This window comes from Vicugna pacos, chromosome 29, assembly GCF_048564905.1.
Source record: "Vicugna pacos chromosome 29, VicPac4, whole genome shotgun sequence".
NCBI lineage: Eukaryota > Metazoa > Chordata > Mammalia > Artiodactyla > Camelidae > Vicugna > Vicugna pacos.
In genome coordinates this window covers 11,426,490-11,444,314 of record NC_133015.1, presented here as the reverse complement: position 1 = coordinate 11,444,314, position 17,825 = coordinate 11,426,490, and the positions used below count along the sequence as shown (strand labels likewise).

The window sequence follows — 17,825 nt, the reverse complement described above, 5'->3', positions numbered from 1 at the left end:
TTTTTTGCTAGGGAAGATAATTAGGTTTTATTTTTAGAGAAGATACTAGGGATTGAACCCAGGACCTCATGCATGCAAAGCATACACTCTACCACTTGAACTATACCCTCCCCCCCAATTATTTTAATTTTACTAAAAAGAAGAGGTAGTTCCTTAAATTGTTAGGTTGTTACTTTTTAAAAAAATTTAAGGTTTTGTTTTGAAGTAGATTTTAAGTAAAATACTGCCACATCTCCCTCACATCTCTCTAATTTCCAGGAGACCCTAATATGTGCATTGCCCTAAGGTAATGCTACTTTCTCAATACTTGGCGAAGCCCTTCTGTCCAGAAACACAGGTGTTCCCTTTGAAACCTGACCCTGGTGCATTTTTCCCTGTAACTACAAAGTCTTTTCAAAACAGGTGAAGCACAGAAATTAAACACCCGAGGTAATTTCTGAGTTGTGAGGAATGAATTTACGGCTGTTTTCCGTCGTGTTTTTGATGCCAGATGACTTTGTCACAAAAACATCTTGCACTCTTTTAGCATAGATTGAATGATTGATTGATTGATTTCATTGATGTCTGTTTCTCGAGTGTAGTTCTGATAATACCACCAACAGAGGAAAAAGAAGGTGGCTAAGATTTTATAATGAGGCATTATATTTGGACTTTGAATCTGAAGTCTTGTGAACTGTCAAGTGTGTTACTTCCATAGAAACAAATTCTTTCTTAGAGGTCAAGTTATTGCTATTGAGAGGATCACGTTGATAGCTTATTCCATCAGATTTGGGGGTTGCACTTTCTGATTTAAATAGGAAAACACAACAGTGATTTCTGAGGGATTTTGTTTTGACGTATGATGAATGTTTATAAACCTGTTTTTCCAAAAGTTATGGCAGGGCAAGAATTATCTTTTAAACGTGGTGTTTAGGAAGAGATAGCTGTATATGCCTTTGATTTTCTTCAGCTGCTTCTTCAGACCTGAGTGGGCTAAAAAAATGTTGGTTTTCTAAAATGGTAGAAAGTCGTGCAATCCTATTTCCCCCTGCTGAGAATGACATTTAACAATTATTGAACTATGTGAGGGTTTTCAGTCAGTAGATTATTTCTGTGTGCATTTAAAAGTGTCAGATCACGCTGGTCAATTTCCAATGAAAATTCTTAATTCACTTATAAATTTTTTCAATAGTGAATATCACTATATGAAATGAACTACTTAACAGCTTCAGTGTTACCTAGAGTATTTCCTTTGGTAGACTAATTATCACGTTATCTTCACCAATAAGTGTTTATCAGTAACTTTTTGGACAAAGTCCATCATTTCCATGCCTACTGCTGATCTTCGAGGATTTATGTTGAAGAGTCTAATTACACAGATTTGCACCAAGCAGATAGTATCACAGATCTTTACTCTGTATTCTTTAATACAATCTAAAATAATAATTAAAAAGTTCTTTAATGTTAGATATTCTGTGTGAAATAAATATTTGACTTTTATTTGGAAAAACAGCCCACTATTCACTTTAGATTTTTGTACTAACATTTTTGAAGTCTCAGTTATAAGAAAATGCTCTTCAGACAAATTCTTAGTAACTAATTTACACTGGCTTTCAACTCTTGCTTAATGTACTACAATAATAATTTTGAAGCTATAAAGAATCAATGATTACCAGGACATGAATTTTAAAATTATCTGACTCTGGAAAGAGCTATATAAATTTACTATGGTCAAGAAAATGTATTTGAAAATATTTAATCCTTTTTAAGAGAGAAACTATTCTCAGTATCAAAGAGAAAGAAAGAGTTACACTGCTAATAACTGTTTTTGCCTAATGTGTGGTGATACAACCTCTGGTAAGCTAGCAATAGTAACTCTATTAAAAACTACATTCCTGAGTGATTTGCAACTGTCTTTGACTGTTATTAGAACAGGATAACAGGCACTCTGGCAGGAATATGAATTGTGTATGCTGTCCGTATCTCACAAAGGATAGCAATCATGTACTTGTTTCTGTACATGTCTAGAGAGCTACATAACTTTTGATTTTTACAAGTACAGTGTTTTAGTTCTAAAATGACTATATATTTCTAGGTTTACTTTTGAAAGTCCTTTGTCAAGGTTCAAGGTTTCTTATGTACACACACCCGAAAATGATAGAGCCTCTATGTTGAACTGGTTGAAAAATATCACTGGAGACAAAGTATGTTAATATTATGCTAAATGTTTCTTTTAGTAATAAAACTTCAGTTGAAGGCTCTGCTGTGTTCTCAGAAGGAACAGCTTACGCATGTAGTTGGAAAATAGAGTGGTTTTCATTTCTGCACACCTCAAGTACCCATTCTGTAAAGAAATGGTAATTTTAAAAGTGGCTTAGCTTTAAATTAGGCCTGGGTGAATAGTTCAGAGAGAAAAACTGAAGCCAGTTAGGCCATCTTGATTTAATTTACAATCCTGAATTTAAATAGAAATTTGTAGAGAGTAACCTGCATTTAAATGGGATGGGTATGGATTATTGCCAGTCTTAAAACCTGAAATATTATGTTGTAGCATAAAAATATACATTCTGTGCTGTTGTCATGTTATGATAGTATTTCTTCCAGGATAACTATTTTCAGTATTTTTTTTTAAAGAATGTTCTTAATTCGTATTATTGAACTTGACCTAAACACCACATGCTTGATTAGATTTTTTAAATAATTACTCTTTAAATTGTCACTAATATTTATTAAATATTGGTAGCAAATTTTAATTGCATGCTCTCTGCCTCAGTTCTCACAGTAAAATAATGTATGTCCCTATTTTAGCATATCATAGTTCATTTGCTATGCTCTACCTCCCAGTTTTAATGGATTAAATAGAAAACAAGTCATGCTGTAAAAACAGCTTATCCATAATATATACTCAGTAATTGAATTTCAGTCTTCAAAGAGACCTGAGTTATCTATTTCAACTGACACATTTTACAGGTAAGAAAACTTAGCTTAAGTATTTGAATGATATGTTTCAGACTTTATTCCAATTTCTACACATCAGGTATATAAACAAATTTTGGAAATACAACATATTTGTGAATTTGGAAGTGGTCGTATATCTTCTCTAAAAAGGGTCCATCTTCAATTTTGTAGGAAAAACTGACATCTAAGGTTGTAGCATTGTGTGCAAAACAAGAGTAAATTGACCTTGAATGAGGACCTTAAGGACTCTCTTAGCTGGGAGGTTCTTGCCCTGGATCTCACTTGTTTACAGTGACCTGGACATGCAAACCCACGGCTCTCGTGGTTGGGCTAGGAAAACTCAGACAATAGGAACCCCTCTTCTATCTGTCTCTGTCTCTGTGTGGTCTCTCCGTATTATTTTTCCAGCTACCTTTTCTGGGTAGCTGAACTCCTAATTTGTTGGCTGAGATCTGTTAAGATGTGTGTCTTAAAAGAGAAAGAATCAGAAAGAGGCTGTATTTCCTAACCTAGCCTGGAAAGTCTCACAGTGCCATTCTGTTTATTAGAAGACAGTCGCTATCGAGCTCAAACTGAAGGGAATTCAGCTCCACCCTTTGTGGGAAGAGTGTTTTAAAACCATTCCAATGGTTTCAAGGCTTTTTTTTTTTTGCCGTCTAGGAATGTTTATGTTTTTCTTATGGTTCCTGGCTGCGCTTTGACTAAGAGGTTGCTACGTTGCTAGATTAGAAACCCATGAAGTATGGTTTCACTGTGCATATGACTAAATTACTAACCAAGAATCTGATTTCCAAGATTGAAGACAAAGTTTGTCTCTTAAGGACAACTGACTTTCCAGGGAACTTCTGCCTGAGAACATGCTTCCTTTTGAAAGATGACCATCTCCCCAGCCTTTTGGATACAAAAGGAAATCGGCATCTTGCTCATTTTCTGAAACTTCAGCCAAATTCTGTTTCTTACCTAATTTGTCTGGGTAGATAATGACAGCAACTTGAATCATGCCTTTGCATAATTATGTAAAGTCTAGTTATAAAATTAGGTCTAATTTAAGTAATGAATTTAACTAATAGTATGTCTGTATTTGGCAAATCAAGTGCTTATCTGATAAGTATATGGAGCATGCATGCATTCTTGATGTCTATACCACAAAACCAGTCATCTTACACATTTGATATTAATTCAAAGTAAAATTCAAATTTTCATAAAAACCAGGTACTTTTTATTTTGCTGCCCTTAATTTTTTAGTAGCATGTAAACACACTTTTTTGTGTGTTTTTGCTAGATAATAAAGATGCACTATAATAAAAATATACTTACTCTAATTTTGTATAAATTTAACTTTTTGGCTTTGAAAGCATGATTTTATATATTTCAGATCCACAGTTGAATGAGGAGGAATGTTCATTATAAAAAGATTATATGAAGAATAAAGACACTTCTGTTCCCTACACACACCTTTTTTTTTTTTTTTTGAGGGGGGCGTCTTTCTTTCTAGTGTCTTGTCATTTTGTCCTATAGTCATGATTAGATTTCTTCCATCCTTTAAAAATCAAATCAAATTCTCCCTAGTCTGGCGTCCAGTCTTTTGAGGCTCTGCCCATTTCTCTTCTTCCTCTTCACATTTTCTTTCTCCATTTTCTCTTTTCAGTCACTTATTAACCCTCTGTGTTGTGATATTTCTACCGAGGATGGATCCGAAATTGCTTTTAGTAATAAATTAGTACCTCCAGACCTCATCTTTTTCAACTTCTCTGTAACATTTGGGCTGTTGCCCACTCTCCACTCCTGAAATCTCTGTCCTGTTGCTTCTGTAATTGAATCCTCTTTCAGTTTTCCCTTAACCTGTCCGATACCATTTCCCCTAGTTAAGTTTACTAGCTCATTTTTTTCTTACCTTCAATTTTGATAACCCCAGAATTTTCTTTTCATTTCTCTTCTAATTCTCTATCATCTTCCTGAGGAAGTTTATCTCTGGGTGAATCACTTCAAAATTTCATATCTTCAGGGCATATTTCTCTCCCCAGAACCCCCTACTTGACATATATACTGCATGTATCACAGACTCCTCACACATCACTCTTAAAATACACAGGCATACACGTCTAGTACAATAATCCATTTCTCTTTCTGTATTTTCTTTCTCACAGTTCGGTGACCTCGTCAGTCTTCACCTTTCCCCTCCTTCACCACCTGCTTTCAGTCATCCATCAACCTCTAGGAATTTAAATTCCTAAATTATTATCAGGATTTCATTATTTCAGTCTGTCTGCTTTTCTCTAGTCTCATTGCTATCACCTCAGGTGTCCTCATTTCCTAGTTCCAGGACTATTTTTTGTCCTCTTCACATGCCCAGAGTCCTGTAATTGTGCCAGGATTGAACCCAGTTCTACCCGACTCTCTTGTTTTGATCACCACGCTTACTGTACTGCTTGCTTTTCAAAATAACAAATTGAATATTCAACCCAAGGCATATGAAATAAGAATTATATAATTTTAACTATTTCTTTATAAGTCATTTTAAAAGTACAAATTAATCACTCTTATTTAATTTTATATTTTACAGAATTCAGATTCATTCATCATTCGTATAGTCAGCAAACATTTATTAACCCCCTTGTCCATATGGCAGACACAGATAATAGGCTGAAAATACTGGTGTGAGTTAAATAACTGCCTCCAAGCATCCCACAGTCCCAGGAAAGAGACACATGGACAGATACTAACATTGCAGTGTATTAGCTGCTAAAGCAAAGGAGCATTACAAAGCTTGAAGAGCCCAAAGGAGAGGATACTTACATCTAAGAGACTTGAAAGTGTGTCGAGAATATATAAAGGTAGATTGTGAAGAAAGAGTAAGGGTCTGTCTGAGAAATAAGTGGGAGAATGATGTTTTAGGCAGAAGAAACAATGCCAGCAAGAGCAAGGAATAGCATGTTTTATGACAGGAAACAGTGGGACCAAAATGTTGGTTAGACTTTATGTACACAGGGTTTTGCTGGATGCCTTTAGATAGAGGAATCACTTAAGCATGTTTGTATCCACTTAGGCAATTCTAAACAGTTGTAGAGCAGATTGGAGGGCTTAGAGATGGATGCAAGGAGACTAATTAGGAGGCTAGTGCAAAAACCTATGTGAGAGATGGCGAGAACCGAGACTAAGATGCAGACTTTGCAAAGAAGTAAGGAGAGAGAAAACAAAAGAACTGAGTAGCACTGTATTCTAAAGAAATGTCCAAACTTTACATGTGCATAATGCATTTGTATTTGTATTTTATTTTTGTTTTAAATTGTAGACATGGGATATAGAACTGGAAAGATCTGCAGCATCCTGGGCTGAAAGTTGTTTGTGGGAACATGGACCTGCAAGCTTGCTTCCATCAATTGGACAGAATTTGGGAGCACATTGGGGAAGGTAGCTTAAAATGTAACATTTTGTTTCTGAAAACATTAGTGTTTGAGATGAAATACTTACTAATGCCTCATTGTAAATTTTCAAAGGCTTAGTGCCTAAAAGAAAAACAAGCAGTCACACCAAGACAAATAATGATAAAAAGTCATACTACAATGATTGATAGTATTTTAAACTTATTTTTGTTTTAAATTATTGATATATTAGTGATGTAATGTGCAGAAGTATTTAATATTAAAACTTACATAAAAATACCTCTCTACCAAACTTTATCAATCTTTTTTTGCAATATTTGATTTTATATTTTCTCCAACTTTACTTGCTCTTTGTGGTTATTTTCTTTCAAATAGATATAGGCCCCCAACATTTCATGTACAAGCATGGTATGATGAAGTAAGAGACTTTAGCTTCCCATACGAACACGAATGCAACCCTTATTGTCCCTTCAGATGTTCCGGTCCTGTATGTACTCATTATACACAGGTATGTTTTGGGTACATTATGCTTCATTCCTTTAAGTTGAGTTCATGTAAACTAACAAAGTTTTCTTTTTTTTGTGCGGGAACTTAGGATATTAAACATTTGTCTTAGGTCATTTGGTGTGGTTATTAAAAAAAAAAACTTACATAAGTATTGATTTATTTAGAATAGGCTTACGAATTTTTATGAACAATAAAAATAATTATCAGAAAAAAAGTCCAGACTTTTCTTTAAAAATATGTTACTTCAATGATTTTACATATAAAACATTTTTAATATGGCCCCCATAAATGCAAATGGGGAGAGATTTACCATCTTTGAGGTCAGGTGTCTTTATTTTTTTTTACTTTCCAAAGAATAAAGAATAGTTTTATTTACCATGGCATTCAGCATTTACATGTGTGCAGAATTTGTCTTTCTTTTTTATATTCAATGTTCACATTTAGTATTGGGAATGTTTTAAACTTCTAAATCAGACAACTAAGGGCAGATTTGACCTGATAAAGCTCACCACAGATCTGAGTGTCTGGAATTTCTATGACTGATTATTAGTGATGAGAAAGCAGACAAATGGCTCTGCGTGCCTTTGCATGGGACAAGATCAAGATCAGCAGTGACAGTGAAAATGTCGCATTGTCTAAGAAATTTGAACACCTAAACTTTTACTCTGGTTCTTTCTATTTTAAGATGAGAAATTCTGTTCCTTTGTTAGGTAAGTTTCTGCATAGAAGAATTCATACAGCATTTCGGTTTGTGAGGATGTAACATTTGAATTACTGAGTCATACATAAGATGTTTATGTTTTCTATCTGGATACAGTTGTTTACCTATAGATCTCTCTTTTTTTTTTTTAATTTAAATTAAATACTTTCCAAAGTGTCAGGAAAAATATCCTTTTTGTTGTTGCTTCATTTCATTTTGAATGATACATGTTGTTTCTTGAGTCCGCTTTTATACATCTTTCTCTTGGACATGTTGTTGTCTTGCTTTGTCTCAGCCTACTTTTCTGAGCATTTCTTTTCTCTAATGTAGGTGGTGTGGGCGACAAGTAGCCGAATAGGCTGTGCCATTAACTTGTGCCAAAACATGAACATCTGGGGGCAGATCTGGCCCAAAGCTATCTACTTAGTGTGCAATTATTCCCCAAAGTAAGTAGACAAAGTACTGCTTCCATATGCAAATATTTCTTAACGACATAAAAATAACTGTATATTCTTGATTTTGTTTTTCTCATTTTCCGTGTAGATTATCAAGTAAAGTCCATTGTTCTAACTCAGTTTACTTCATATGGCAACAGTTACAGTTGCCTCATGCATAAAATCAATGCTTAAAAGGAATATGGAAATTGAAAATACAATCTTTGTAAAGACAGGAATCATATTTTTAAGCTTTCAGTTTTACTTATTGCACTATTATATTGTGTAAATATTCAATAATTTGGATTTATTAGAGATGAAAAACTGTAGACTGAGAATTGTATTTTCACCTGTGTAAAGACCATTCAAGTAATTAATTGAAAATATTACACAACTGAACGTAGGGTTAAATGTAAGTCTGAAATCTGTTTTTATTAAAACAAATGGAATGTAGATGAATATCCCAAAGCAGAAAATTTGTGCTTTGCAAAAATTTGGTTTTGTAGTTTTAAACAATATTCATAGTATATTATTTAGAATATTTTTGAAAGAATGATGTAGCAATCTATGTTTAAACTTAATAACAATGAGATATCACCCTTAACCTGTTAGAATGCCTATCATCAACACCAATTTACATTCCCACCAACAAAGTAGGAGAATTGCCTTTTCTCCGCATCCTCGCCAACATTTTTTATCTGTGTTCTTTTTGATGATAGCCATTTTAACAGGTTAAGGGTGACATCTCAATGTTACTAAGTTTAAAAATAGATTGCTACATCATTCTTCCAAAAATATTCTAAATGTGGAAAACAATATGGGGCATAAAACTGAAACTGAAAGTAGGCTACCTCTTACTAGAGTGGATTATCTTTTTAAGGGGAAACTGGTGGGGCCACGCCCCCTACAAACATGGCCGGCCCTGCTCTGCTTGCCCGCCTAGTTTTGGAGGAGGCTGCAGAGAAAATCTGTGCTACAAAGGTATGTGCTATTGTGTTGTAATACTCAGTTTGATTTATATTTTAATCCAAATTCTGCATTAATTTGAGTTTAAAAAGACAAAAGCACATTTAATTATTACATGAAAAGTCCTCGAACTTGTATTTCAAATATTTTGAAGCCATTTAAAATATTTTTGAAGTATTTATAATATTAAGTCTGTTATACCAATGTGATTTTGAAGGAAAGTTTCATGATGTTAAGATATTAAGATATATTCCAGATAACCACTTAATTCTACTTGGAAATTATCTCAGAGTGACAAGTATATTACTATTTTTGAAAGCCATCTTGATTTAGTGTTGACCAGAATTATTTCTGTAAGTGTCATCATTTTTGAAGAATTTAGAAATTTAACACAATTTATTTTTAGCACTTTGAAGGTTTTTGCCTAAGTACCTATCCATAAATCTTGCTGAATCATGCCCAGTGAGTTATACTAATTCTCTGCTTCTTACTGCAGAGCACGCAATTTCTCATGCCAAAACAACAAGAAAAGTATAGCAGTATTACAAACTGCTGGAAAAAGTGTTGTTCTCAAATGTGTTTAATGTCCTCAAAAGTAAATATAAATATGGTTTTCTGTTTATAGCACATGAAGCTAAAATTTACCCGACAAAGCTTTGTGAGAGTCACCCTCTTACTGGCCATTCAAATGAACATTTTTACTCCCTTGTACTATTTTTTTCTTAATAATGACTAAATGAGGATTAATGCAGACTAAGTGTAGTAGAAAATATGAGTAAATGCAGCCACTTTTCAGTACTTGTAAAGAGATGTCTCTTTTTTTCTCTTAATGATTAAATGGTCATTAACTATAATAAGTAGCCAAGAGGTAACCGTATATTTCACTGTTACATGAGCCATTTTTAATTTCTGAAAACATTTTTCATCGTGTGTGAGTCTGTTTTCCATTCATTCTACCCCCAAACCTCCAACCTGCTTGCTCTGTCATCAGTGACCACAGAATTTTACTAATGCTAACTTTCCTCTGAATTCATACTTCCTTTTTCTGGATTCTGAGTTCTTGGACATACATGAAAATCATTTTCAAAATATGCCAGCTATGCCCTGTCAAGCCCTTGATATAAGCCAACCTGGAAAAACTATTACATTCAAGGTTTGCTTATTTTCCATTGTTATGTTTAAATTTCTGCACATTGAATTTCCTTCTACAAAGAAACCTTTCTGTGGAACCTGATAGTGTGGTAAATAAGAACGGCATGCCAATCTGAATTTCCTTTCACGAGAATTTTAAACGTGATCCTTTTGAAAATTTTAAATGTGATCCTCCTGAAAATATGGTTTCATTTGAGAAGAAAATTCGAAGTCACTAAGCCTCGACTTTACTAGGTCACTGTGTAGACTTCCTGGTGTTATGGTGAAAGCCAATGATTGATATAACTTTAAAATATAAGCAAAATTTAGAAATGACTCCATTTAACATTAGCTAAATGAGAGCACAAATTAATCAAGGGCTCAAAGTTTGATGTGCATGGTTTATTTACTCCAATACAGTATGTAAGGGCACCACCTTAAGCCAAAACCTGTGCCAATACACAGTACTGCTTTTTCAAATGTTTAACAGGTGTATAAATGTTTTTAATGTTAAACAGGCATATAAAGATATATCATTATTTATAATTTGTGCGCATTTAGAATGGATTCGTGTTTCTTAAATCTGTTCTCTGTAACAGAAGGATCAGACAGCTACTACCCTCGTCGAGAAGAAGAGACAAATGAGATTGAACGGCAGCAGCCCCACGTCCACGACACCCACATCCAGACAAGAGCAGATGACAGTAACAGAAACGAAGTCATAAGCACACAGCAAATGTGTAAGATCTCTGCATTGCTTACAAACATGTTACCGTTTTAATACCTGGCAGGGGAGATGCCATGATCACAAAGGTGGTTTTCCCAGGGTGAGGCTTAGCCATTGCACTTCGGGTGTCCTGACCCCTGTGATCTTCCCAAATGTGGGAAACTCGACTGCATAACTTGTGGTAATGGGGGACTGCTTTCACACCTTCCCTTAAAAAATTTTTATTAAAGTTTACACTGATGGCTTATTCAGCTGCATTTTTAGAATAGCAAAAACTTGGCATTAGACTGTATGGGATGAATTAGGGCAGCTGTTACATCATCTAAATTATTATTATTATTTTTAAAATTGTAGCTCAAATTGTTTCTTGTGAAGTAAGATTAAGAGATCAGTGCAAAGGAACAACCTGCAATAGGTAATGTTTATTATTACTCTTAAAATTAACTGACAAAATTTAAAAAATATTTTCATTTTATACTGACATTCAGAGAAGCTAAATTTTGTCCCCCATTTCCTTTGTTTAGATATGAATGCCCTGCTGGCTGTTTGGATAGCAAAGCTAAAGTTATTGGCAGTGTACATTATGAAATGGTAAGTATTATAAATGTAATTATTTGGGGATAGATTCCTTTCACATAATGTTTGATTTTTAATTTGAAATATAATGATTTTTATAAGTATAGATATTTTGCTCTGAAGTGTTTGTTTAAAGTCATATCAAGAGTAACTAGTTGTGTTCTGTGCAGAGCTATTATTATTTTAACATCGTTTTCTCCCTTCCTTTTCTCCCAGCAATCCAGCATCTGTAGAGCTGCAATTCATTATGGTATAATAGACAATGACGGTGGTTGGGTGGATATCACTAGACAAGGAAGAAAACATTATTTCATCAAATCCAATAGAAATGGTATTCAGACAATTGGGTAAGTACCCAAATAACCTTTTGGATCAGAGATTTTAAGTTGTAACAATGAGTTATTTTTTTTAGAGCAACACATAGAATAATTTAATTTGTAAAAGAGAGAAGGTAACTTTTTGAAGCTCATTTCAACTATATCCATTTCATGGATAAAAAGAAGGAAGAATATCTGAATTCAAGTTGAACCCTTTTGCTGATAAAGATCATGCTAAAACTCCAAATTTTCTAGTTTCATTACAAATGTCCACATTTATAGTTTTTCGTTTTGTGAAGAAATACATTTTTCAGCTGTGACAGAAAATGCCCGAGAAGGCTAATTAATTTGCGACTTCTTCCTGCCCTGTTTTGGGAGAATTATTTTTTTCATGCAACAATAGCTTTGTTAATAAGATAAATTAGATTACTAGGGAAGAAAGCAGTTTGAAAAGTCTCTAAATATGTAATATAGTATGCCAGCTTTCTTCTGTCCATTGAAATGTAATTTGACCCAACATAAAAGCATTGATTAACTTTTGAAATGTTTTTCATATTGGACATACTAAATGTATTACTCTAAAACAACATATTTTCATATGTACTCTGTGGAAAGTAGAAACATGTAGGCTTTTGAAATATCTTTGTAGTTTCTCTTTCCTAATGTAAAAAAATAACTTTATTGAACCTCATACGGAATGCCTTTTCTTAGGAAATATGACATAGTCTTCCTTCACTTGTAACTGTACAATTGCGTGAAACTCCACATAGGAAATTCATAACATTAAGAAATAATGTATTAAAAATCCTTTAAAATTGGTGGAATGACATCCTATGCATACAGTTTGTTCAAAGGCTTGATATGTGGTTTTCAGCCATTAGCAATTACTCTCTTACATAAAAGCTTTATAGAAACACCTAATTTATTAACTTATTCAGCAAATCTTTATTAATCACCTTCAATAAATAATAAATATTAGTTATTAGCTTTAGGAAGCCAAACACTGGGTGTTTCATTAAAGACCTTTTATCCTATTGTTTAATTTTTTCTCTTACCTTGTTTTTTTATTGTTTACTGTAGAAACTCTCTTGAAACTTGCAGGGCATGTCATATTAAAGTACCATCACAAATAAGCCTCACCTTTTGCAATACATATTTCTCTGGAAATCTGGGTATAGATAAGCCAATTAAATGTTTCATATATAATGATATATTATTTGTATATACCTGCTTTTTAATAATACACATAAGGAAGAGGAATTCATTCATTTGTTGTAGACATTTTATACAGTGGGGAAGCAAAAAGCAAATAATGCACATTCCTTTAAGGTATTTCTTATTTAGTAGCTTTTTACTCTGCCTTTTATTGATTATTTTGTGATATTAAATTGTTTGATTCTGTGGTGAGAGGAAATAAATATACTGACAGTTTTAATTTTGATAGAAAACTAACATATGGATTCAAATGTGTATTATTTTATGCTGTTATCTACAAGTTTTTGAGACTGATAATGAAAAGAGATCATTCTCTAATATCAAGAATGGTATTGACTTGGTTCATACTTGAAGACGATATGAGTTTAGCATAAAATAAATGATGGATTCTTAAACTACTACATGACTAGGTATTTAAATAAGAATATTTAAGAAGAAATCAAATATTTATAGATGTGAAAAATAGGAGAGTTTATGTTGATGATCATGCACGGAAGAAAATGATTGACATTTTTATTTTTTTATCTTCAGCAAATATCAGTCTGCTAATTCCTTCACAGTCTCTAAAGTAACAGGTCAGCACTTTCTTCATCTGATTTTTTTTTTTTTTAACCATTCTGTTGCATGTTCTTGTTTCCAAAGGATTGGCTAATTGCTTTGTGTTTGAATTCTCCAGTCCAGGCTGTCACTTGTGAAACCACTGTGGAACAGCTCTGTCCATTTCATAAGCCTGCTTCCCATTGCCCCAGGTACCATTTTCTAAATTTCCTCATTCCTTTGCAACCAGTGAACAGTGGGGCTTTCAGCCAGGATAAATGCTTTTGCCCGAAGTCCTGGTGCGTCCAGGACTCAGAGGGTGTATGGTCTTGAACTGCTAAGCAGCGGGGAGCAGTGGGGCCACACGGACAGACTACGTGCACTCCAGGCACTGTCTCCAAAAAAAGTGGGTTCTTTGTTTTTGTCTATACAAAAAGCTTTAACATTTAAAAGAAAGAATCACGTGTTCATTGCTTCATTCTGACAGCTCTCCCAGGCGTGGCCACTCAGTAAGCTCCACACATCAGGCCCTTGCCAGGTCCTTGCAGGGCTGTTTAGCTGATCACGTCAGGGCCAGGCGGCCCCTCTCCCCAGGGTGAGGCTCCGAGTGCATCATTCACAGGATGCCTTCCCCAAAACAGGGTGTGAGATGTGCACACCTGAGCCTTGCCTCCAGATTATGAAACCAGTCAATTTAGCACAATACTTGTCCGCACCTTTCACTTCAGAGTGTCATTTTTATTGAAGTGGAACTTTCTGGAATGGGGAAACCCGAAAAACTACCTGCTTAGTTAAAGAAAAAAAATTTTTTTTTCTATTGTATTCTAGACTGCAGGCAGGCAATCAACAATAGAATAAATTTCAGTAGCAAGTACCCTGTGCTGCGCCATAATAGAGTTTGTGCGTGTGGTCTGTGTGTGCACACGTGCTGCAGTGTGCTGTCTGAGCCAGCTTGGGCTACTACAACAAAACATCCCAGACTGGGTGGTGTAAAGGACAGAAATTTATCTTCTTATAGTTCTGGAGGCTGGAAGCCTAAGATCGAGTTATTGTCAGGTTTAGCTTCTTCTGAAGACTTCTTGAAGCCACTGTCCTTGCAGGTGGCTGGCTTTTCTCTGTGCCTTCACATGGCTGGGGCGGGAGAAAGCATTTTCTCTCTCTCTCCAGATAAAGGCCCCACCCTTATGACTTCTTTTAATCACCTCCATGAAGGCTCTATCCCCAAATTCAGTCACATTGGGGATTGGTATTTCAGCATATGAATTTAGGGGACACAAGCATTTGGTCTGTAACAAGATTTCACTACAGAAACTAAAATGGAATGGCTTGTATTTTTAAGCAGTGTCATCCTAGTTGCTAAATTAGGTAAGTCTAATTGTGGCAAGTCAAAAGTTTATCTTCTGCCTTTCTTTTATTTTTGTTTTGTACTCTTTCATTTAAAATATTATAATGGAATTTGTCTACTATAAAATAATGGGGAAAAAGGCTTCCTGTATCTTGAGCAAGATAATGTGAAAGCAGTTAGAAGCACTATGGCCATAAGCCATAACCATATAAGAGAAATGAAGTATGTCCCTGCTCATCCAGCCTCACTTCCTTCCACATTACCTCCATCAATGCCAAGAAAGCCCATTTTAATTCCAAAACTAGTAACGAGATTTAGAAACTTGATTATAATTGATAAAGTATAGTTTAGTAAAAATTGAGGAAGCTCACTTTTTATGAAAAAGTTTACTTACTTTGGAGAAGTTTCCTCATTTACCCTTTTAAAATTAAAGCAATGTTTCATTTAAATTATGAGAATTAGTTGTTCGCAAAGGGATAAAATACTGTGATGTTGATCTAAGACTTAAATACTTCAATTTTCCATTGGTGGGAAGTTTCTCAGTTACAGATACTGCAGTGATATAAGCAATCAGTTCCTTTAGGTAACAATAGTTAACCTGTTTCCTTCTAAAAAACCAAATCTGTTTGTCTCTACTCTCTTGTGAGAATACTGTTGTAATATTTCTGGTCAGCTAACTTGGTACCTACTGCTTTGAGAAGTTTTAAATTCTTCAGCATGTATTTTTATTGGAATCAGCAGTTTATACAACGTGTAGGATAATCTGAGGCTCACCTACACAGTTTGAAAAATATATTTTTACCATCTGATCATGGATAAATTAAATGCCAAATAGTTTTATTATAAAAGTACACTCTCCTCTAACTAGAGATTTACAAATTATGCTCTCATAAGGATAACAAATTTAATTAAAATTGTGGTGTGTTTTATAATCTCAGGAAATTAAAAAAAATTTTTTCCCCACATTTCTCAAATGCCTATACTTACAGCTTGTATTTTTATAAAAAGAATAAGGTATATTGCTAGGTGAAACTGGTAAATTTTGCCATTGTGATATGGTGGAAAAAAAGCAAGCATTTTAGAATTATCCGTTTGTAAATATTTATTACATGCTTATTATATACCATTATTATGCTAGGCCCTATTTCAGCCATGTGTCAAGGTTTATGATATTCAAATAGTAAGGATAATTTCTGTAGAGCATTCAGCATAAAGCCTTCCTCTAGTATATGCTCAATAAATAGTAATTTTGTATCTAGAGAACAGTCTGTAGCAATATTGTTGTCCTCCCCAAAATCATTCAAGTGAAATATTAGTAAATAAGTTTTCTCTTTGTTGGCTTGAGGGGAAGTATCCTCCATACAGGAGTGGTATAAATTATTAAAATTCAGTTTTAATTTTTGCTGTCACTATCATAACAAGTCTGTAGAAGTGATAATTTATGCATAACTTTGACCTACAGTAGTCTGGAAAGCTTCCCTCTTGTTTTATTTTAGAAATGTGGTGGAACAAAGGTTATCTTTTCTTTTCTCATATAAAATTTTGAGTCGTTTGATAAATTAGGTCATAATGGTATTATTTACATGACAGTTTATAACTTTTAGGGAACATATGGTTGGTACATCTGTTTGAAAATTTCATATCACTTGAAGAAGCTGAGGCATAAATCTGTTCTGGAGAAAAATGCCAACAGCAGATACATGACAGGAAATTAGCTGAAGATGAGGGTGAGGAAGTAAGATTTACCCGCACAGTCATGTCCTTAAGAGGTTCCAAAGCTGGCAGAACAGCCTGAAATAAACTGTCTCTACTATTTAGTACCATAACCTTGTAGAAATTATGTGTGTGTGTGTGTGTGTGTGTGTTACTGGAAATCTTATTCTGCTTTACATCTGTCTACAAAACAATTAGATCTTTAAAATCTATGGAAGGCTCAAGATGTAAAAGCAGGTACTGTTAAAATGTGTCAGCACTTTTGTTCAAAGCTTAAAAGCAAGTTGTCAATAAAGCAGTGTTTACTAGATCACTGTCTACATTTTCACAAGTATATTACAAGGTGTTAAAACCAAAGACTAGAACACAAACATGCAAGAAAGCTCCTGCAGTCTTTCTTTGACCTGAACTTACCTAAGTAGAAATTGCTAGTGGGGTGAACATGAAGTTGAGATAAGGAAAGGGTTGAAATAGAATAAATGTTTTCGGCCTGACCACCTGAACAATGGAGTTGAAATTTATTGTAGGAAGCCTACAGAAAGAAGGTATTTAGGGGCCGGGGGAGGAGATCAGGAATTTAGTTTCAACATGCTAAATTTGAGATATAAGTGAAGATATTGAATAAACAGTAGGATGTACACATTTAGAATTAAGAGAAGAGATCCCAACTGGAGATGTAAATTTGGCAGTGAACAGTTTACAGATGATAATTAAAACCATGAAATTGGATGAGACACCAAAGAAACTGAGATGTGTGAGGCAGACAATGGTTCGGTTTTTCCAAGTTATATGTTTACTAACTTTTGCAGCCACATGGGGTACCAAATTCCCAGATACTGAGAGAGAGATACTCTCTGATGTTTCCTTCGGCTTTGAATCCCCAAATTAGAATGGTTCCTGGCTAAATTTAAAAAAAAGAAAGTAAGAAAAAGAGAAAAAAAAACCACATTTGTGCCAAAAGCTGGAAATGGATAAAGTAAGCAGAAACAACTGTGTCTACTGTCTGGCTTGTGCAACTGACCTATTTTAGAAGGAAAAAAATGTGTATAAATACACACACACACACACACACACACAAGGAATACTATTTAGCTAGAAAAGAGAATGAAAATTTGCCATTTGCAATGTGAAAAGACACAGGGAGAAGATGGTCATCTGTAATGTAAGGAGAGAGGCCCTTAGAAGTAAAAAAAAAAAAATTGCCATTTGCAATAACATGGATGGACTTGGAGGGTATTATGCTAAGTGGAACAAGTGGGACAGAGAAGGACATACTGTGTGATACACTCATGTGTGGAATGTAAAAGATTACAACCAACTAGTGAATATAAAAAAAA

General features: G+C 34.3%; 1 protein-coding gene and 1 non-coding gene across 2 annotated transcripts in view; both read left to right on the top strand.

Moving 5' to 3' along the window:
* The window catches only part of CRISPLD1 (cysteine rich secretory protein LCCL domain containing 1), a 43,269-nt gene that overhangs the window by 17,936 nt on the left and 7,508 nt on the right, over window positions 1–17,825 (top strand). Inside the window, exons 3-12 of the mRNA XM_006202399.3 lie at window positions 6,230–6,348; window positions 6,696–6,828; window positions 7,858–7,973; window positions 8,842–8,942; window positions 10,658–10,798; window positions 11,140–11,200; window positions 11,310–11,376; window positions 11,578–11,708; window positions 13,425–13,468; window positions 13,570–13,642. Of these exons, the coding sequence (XP_006202461.1) occupies window positions 6,230–6,348; window positions 6,696–6,828; window positions 7,858–7,973; window positions 8,842–8,942; window positions 10,658–10,798; window positions 11,140–11,200; window positions 11,310–11,376; window positions 11,578–11,708; window positions 13,425–13,468; window positions 13,570–13,642 (986 nt within the window). The remainder of the gene's footprint in view (window positions 1–6,229; window positions 6,349–6,695; window positions 6,829–7,857; window positions 7,974–8,841; window positions 8,943–10,657; window positions 10,799–11,139; window positions 11,201–11,309; window positions 11,377–11,577; window positions 11,709–13,424; window positions 13,469–13,569; window positions 13,643–17,825) is intronic.
* LOC116286043 (U1 spliceosomal RNA) lies at window positions 10,835–10,998 on the top strand. The gene has a single exon (XR_004195808.1). It is a non-coding gene; the product is annotated as a U1 spliceosomal RNA (small nuclear RNA).